General features: G+C 34.1%; 1 protein-coding gene across 1 annotated transcript; it reads right to left on the bottom strand.

Moving 5' to 3' along the window:
- Positions 1-3,172: 3,172 nt before the first annotated feature.
- On the bottom strand, positions 3,173-6,063 carry LOC136981775 (protein argonaute-2-like). The gene has a single exon (XM_067278148.1). The coding sequence runs from the start codon at positions 5,968-5,970 to the stop codon at positions 3,217-3,219; it is 2,754 nt and encodes a 917-aa protein (XP_067134249.1). The 5' UTR covers positions 5,971-6,063; the 3' UTR covers positions 3,173-3,216.
- Positions 6,064-6,309: the final 246 nt, after the last annotated feature.

The raw sequence follows: 6,309 nt of genomic DNA, 5'->3' as shown, positions 1-6,309 counted from the left end.
TCTTAATTTCTCTTATCGGGATACCTGCTAAATGTCTATCTTTCCCGTGTTTGGCAATATAAAAATTAACGTTTGTACCTGTTAGTGTACGTGCACCTTTTTGCTTCGCATTATGGCAAATGAGTTCGGGTATTATGAAGGATATAATTGTATGTCAGCAAGTACTATTTAGCCTTAGAATTGTTGTAAAGATCGCAACCTCAGAAAACAAATAATATCCTTAAATCACAAAAACACAGTTAATAATTAATATTTCTAGCATTGACAAATACAGAGTTAATATCACTGCACCAAAAGGCCACATTTATTTAATTTTTCTAATGCAATACATGTAGAAATGTTGTGTGTAACAGCTAAAAAGAAAAAAAAAAAACACTTATTTAGGATGATTTTAAAAATGTGGCATCTGACAATTGCTATAATGGACAGTAACAATTGTTTGCCTGCATTAAAAGTATTTAATTGTTTACGTGCAGCAAGTATTGTTAATTTAAAATAATATATTATAATAATGCAGTTTTATTTGTTTTGATATTTAAAGTAAATGCGATGGCCCGAACGTTAGTTATCTTGAATGATTCGGTCAAGTCGTTCGAGGTAAATCAATTCAGCTGTCTGAACTGTTCTTTAATTAAGTTTACGTAAAATTATCGTAAAATACTTTTGGTTACCCCCCGATATTTTTTCGTCGTACAGATATGTAAACAGCACATCGAATTTTTAGTGTAGTTGTGTGATTTTCAACCGCATTGCTTTACATTTTCTATAAGAAAGAATGTCTTAACAAGGTATTACTCACCTTACTACCATTATTTATTTATGTTTCGTTATACAGGTGTTTCAGTCAAAGATAGCAGTGTTCCGAGTGCATACCCTGTCAACAGATGGAATTGTACGTACCCATGTTACTATGGTGAGGATAACGATAAATGTAGGGAATTTTGCCTGATCTTAGGAGGACAGCACGGATATTGTTACTGGTATACGTGTTATTGTAAAAACCTGCCTGAAAGTGTTAAACAGATTAAACATCTGGGAGTTTTTGGTTGTAGTAATGGCTCGTGGGTGGTATCGTCTACAACTGCAAAACCCTGATCTTCAAAAAGGAAATTTTAAAACAAGATTTTTTCACGTATCCTAGTGGCACTTCTTTGTCTATTAATTACAGTTACTATTATTATGTAAAAGAAACTGTTTCTCATTTTACAAATACTTAACCATACATTATATTACTCGTTATAAACAATATTTATGATAAGTTTAGGTTAAATATTTCGATGAACATTTCGATAATATTATAAGTAAAATCTGACATTGCAACTACTAACCACTAACTCGATTTAGCGCCTCCGTTTAAAGCGTGATTGTCTTTACAATGTTCTGCATGTGTGATTCAATACAAAACAGATAGCTTTATTAAAATTGTATTTATCAGTAAATCAAATGTTGTTTTTTAAATGATCAAACACCAAACAACTATTATTATATAAAAGTTATCGTGCTTCGGTTTAGCGCCAAACTCGATTTATTGCCAATTTTAGAAACACAAATTGTAACAGTAAATCGAGGCTTGACGGCGTATAAATATAAATCACACCTATTGGTTCTTGGTACTACTATTTCTATGTTTATTAATGAAATTTTGATACTGTGAAATGCTGAGGATCCCTATGCTTCCGCACCACTTGACGGAAAGGTCGACATCGCGTCCTTACAAATATACATTTTTACTAATTTGCATTAGTGATTTTAATATCATATCCCTCATATTGGAATTATAAAGTATCTTATAACTTCAAATTGGAACCTAATCCACATAGTGTCACTATGTGGACTATGTGAATTTTCGACAATATCAGAATGCGAATAATGCTGATCGAAATATCTGCTAAAAACTCGTTAATTTTTCTTATGTCACATCTCTAAGAAACTCATTTACTGTCAACACTCCTCTACTTAGATGTGTAACATTTATTTCCCCTGTTGATAACATTTAAATCTGTTGTCTCTCTTAACACATCTGATATAAAGTTCATCCTATACGTTATGTCGCACTTAAACTGTATTCTGTACGTGATTCATACAAACTTCAGTGTTTAAAAAAACACCTGTCTGAAAGCTTTTAAAAACATTTATTCTTGAATTTATAACTTTTATAATTACAATAATAATACTTTAAAAGGGAGTAAAGTTTTTAACGGTCGAGCACAGGTCATTCGACGATTGAAAAATTAATAACTGGATAATAATGCATGATGTATTAAAAATTATATAAACGTGGAAATATAAGTTAACAAAATGATATCATTTTAAAAGACGTGATAAAATTCTTTCAAACCACGATGAAATTTCCTTGAATATTACTGAAATATTCCTTAATTAAAGTATAATAAAAAAAAGTCTAATCCACGATTTACTATAGAATGGCCAGTATTGCGAGAATAATTAAGATTCCTTTCGTATAACACAACCCACTTTTACTCGATCCAGCGCCACCCTATATAACTAGTGTAATAAACTCATATTTTTCGTAATAGGTGCAATAATTTAATAGTTAGTAATGTCTGTATCAATAAATAACGTTAAATTGTATCGTATCAAAATAATACACATAATTAAAACTGTTCTGAGTGTATAGCCTACTAGTGTAGGTTCCAACTCTTATAATTAGGAAACGAAGTGACTAAATAGAATTTATGGTAAAGCAGACCGCAATTCTGGTATCGTATAGTTTTCTGTATTGCAATTACGTTTTTTTACCATTAATATTTATTGTATTTAAAGGGGTATTAACTTCTACATGTTTTTTCCAAATGTATAGAGATAAGATTATAGTTACTCATTATGTTTAGTTAATTAGTAATTTCTTTTGTTTTTAAAGACCGCACTTAGAAATTCGTAATTTAAAAAGAAAGGACATCTTTTGAATAATTCATTTGAAAGTTAGCTTTAAAATACAGAAAATGTTTTTGTCAAACAACCATTTATTCTATGTTAAAAGAATTAGGCTATGTTATTAACAATTAAACTTTGCACTTACAAAGTCACATTCTTTATCATCAGTTTAAATCTTATAATTTCTGTCAGAACGACTTTATAACAAATTTATAACAAACAATATACAACTGTATGTTGCTTGTTTATGCAATAAGTACGAAAAAAAATTCTCAAATACAATATATCGTTTGAAAGAAAGTTAAACATTTGCATCAACATTTATACAAAATACATTCGATTTTGCATAGTTTTAAAAACTCTAATGGCTTCTTTTATGCTTTCTGATATAATTACTTCCTCGCTTTCAGAGGTTTCGCTACTCGATTCACCTTCAGTTTTGGCTACAAGGTATTGTTTGGCTCTATATGCCGCAAGATGAGCATACATAACCGGACACGGTACTGATATAGTCCTGGTACATCTGACGTAAGTGTGGCATAAAGAGTAAGTTAAGAGCTGCAGTTGGTCTGCTGTAAAGTTGTTGTCGTCCCAAAGAACAGTGTAGTGGGAAGGTCTGCTTGTCCCTTGTATTCCCATATGACTACATAAGAAGAAATCGTGGAAAACCGGATGTACGATGTTAGTATCCACTGTAGTACCGGGTGGGACGTTTCCGGGTTTTCCAACACCGTCTTTCCGATCTGCAGGAAGAAAACGTGTATGATGACGTTTACCAACTACGATGAATGTGATTGGTGGTTCGTACGTCTCCTCTCGAGCCATTTCTTTACAGGCGTTTCTAATTTCTCTCATTTCGTACTCCATCACTTTATGATATTCGCCTTCGCTAATTCCGTCTCTGAAAACAATAATTTTTTCCGGTTTTCTTCCTTTCGTTTTTTTGTAAAATTCCAGTAAAATTTCTTTCATCATTTCTTTTAGATCGATCACTATATCCTGTCCGTATGTTTTGTTTTCTACCTTCTGTTTCTTATGCTGTACTCGAACGGAAGCCGTAAATTTGCTAGGATAAGCATCCAGACTTCCCACTACTGCAGCTATCGAATATTCTGTTTTGTCACCTGGAGCGGGATGGGTGCAGTCGACACCTACGATGATCACAGGTTTCTTTAAAATTGCAGGTTTATCTGCTTGCGACAAAGAATTATTAACCTCACCCATTTTAGAATTAATTTTTTGACATAAATTACATATTAACTGGGAATTACATTTTCTTCCCGTGGCATTTACGTCTTTTATACATTGCGTCATAAGACCTAGTTCTCTTTCTGCAACAGTTTTTACCTCCGAATAGATATTTTCTGCTGGCAGCACTATTATGGCTAATTGCAGACCTTCATACATGTTCCTTGCTTGTCTAAGTAAATCTGCTGGCCTTCCATCGCGACGGGTGACGCGTTTAATAACGAGGGGTGGTGCAAAATATACTCCTACGTTTCTTCCACCGTTTATAAGCATTCTCACGAAATTATCCAGAGCATTTTCGTCGCAAAATCGAGCAGTCGAAAAGCTGAGCAACATCCACTTTTCTATACTTGCTCCTGTAAAAAATTTCTTGCCTCTCATATCCCAGCTTCCGTTGAAAGGTGTGATGGCCTGATTTTGTTGGTAAGTTATTTGTGGAGCATTTAATACTCGTCCTGTAAAATTTACGGGGTTCGGATTTACCCGAATGTCAAATTCTCTGGTGAACGGTGCGAAATTTCGCATGAAAGCATTAATTGATTGTCTTATATCATTGAACCTGTCAGCAGGAGGACGAGCCGTGTAGCGAATCATATCAGATGTTTGCTTTTCAGTAAGCTTCTTATTGCAGTGTTGCCCTTCAACAATATTGCACACTTCCATTGGTAAATACACAGCTTTCTTTTCACTTCCCACGTTTAAACAAGGTAAGTTTGGATATTGTAAAGCTGTATATTCGGTACGAAAATATTGGGATACCGAACACCTAACATCTTTGTCATCAACTCTTCTTATGAAAAATGTATTATTTGTATTTTCTCTCGTTATATCTCGAATCCGATATTTTCGTGGATAAGGCAAATGGGTTACTTCAACTCTTAAGTTCCTCATTTCTTTAGCTAGTGTCCTCCTTTGGGCATCGGTCAGACCTCTGAACTGTCTTAAAGCCAACTCGATGTTTTCAGTACTCATATTTAACACTTCGAACATAAAGCGGATAACGGAACAGCTTTTATAAAAGGTTGTTGCCGATTTATCAATGTTTAACATGGGCTTCCATTGACACAGTTGCATACTTTGATGGTGACCGAACCAAATTTCTCTTCCGCCACTCAAAGCAGGAACTTCGTCCATACGTGGTTTGGTGAAGAATGATCTTCCAACTGGCACCAATCGTAAGGCAGGACCGTGTCTTAGTATGGTTTCTATGCCCATAATTGCCATGACAATACCCTCCGTTATATCACTGCATCTTCCAGCTAACAACTGATGTAATGGTTCTAAATTAATTGAGTTTTCTGCCGATCTCTTCATTGTATCTTTTCTATTCACCGGTTTTATTTTGATCTCGTAACATATCTCTTTCTCTCGATTAAAATCGTCCGGAACGTTTACAGTAAACACTTTCTTGTCTTTAAATGGTAGTAATTTTCGAGTATATAAATTTTTTTCACCGTCAAATGCTGGTAGAATATTTTTAAACATGGCCACATTCTTAACCATCGCTTCTATAACATTTCTCTTTTGTTTCGTATTTTGGCATTTGTACTTTTTATGATTAGGCAGACATTCGCTGTCACCTGCATCATTTACAGGTATAAGCTTTTCAATATCTACATCATAATGGTATATTTCGCCTTCTGGTATGTCTATCGGAAAGTAATTTGCTATTAAATTGATCTTTTTACCCTGTAATCCAATTCCAGGTCGTTTAGCGAATATATGACGTTTAGAACCAGTAAACGTCACCTCCAGACCCAGTCTCTTCATAGCACGTGAAAGAAAATCAAGTGTAGGTTCCGATTGTGCTATCGAAGCCAGAGCCATTGAAGATGATTGTCCACCCTCACTGCGAGTTGAGATTCTTTCGACCTTAGTAACTCTTTCTGAATCTGAATATTTGATTAAATTGTAATCATATTTGAAAGAATGTTAATTAAGTAAACGTATACACACCTGTCTGAGCAAGTTTCCCTTCAATATTTTCAGCGAGTGCTGCTTGTGTACTCGTTGTAGGTCTTTCATCTTGTCTAGATCCAGATGCAGCTGACACCTGACTACTTCCAGGCGATACATCAGATTGAGAGTGCGACTTCGGTTGATTATCTCCAGAAGAAAAAAATAATACAAAATTTGTTAAATTTGTAATATAAGATTGTCTAATAA

Source organism: Centruroides vittatus, unplaced genomic scaffold, assembly GCF_030686945.1.
Source record: "Centruroides vittatus isolate TY-2023 unplaced genomic scaffold, ASM3068694v2 contig_793, whole genome shotgun sequence".
Taxonomy (NCBI): domain Eukaryota; kingdom Metazoa; phylum Arthropoda; class Arachnida; order Scorpiones; family Buthidae; genus Centruroides; species Centruroides vittatus.
Note: the sequence above shows the minus strand (reverse complement) of the source record. Positions and strands in the feature narration are given on the sequence as shown.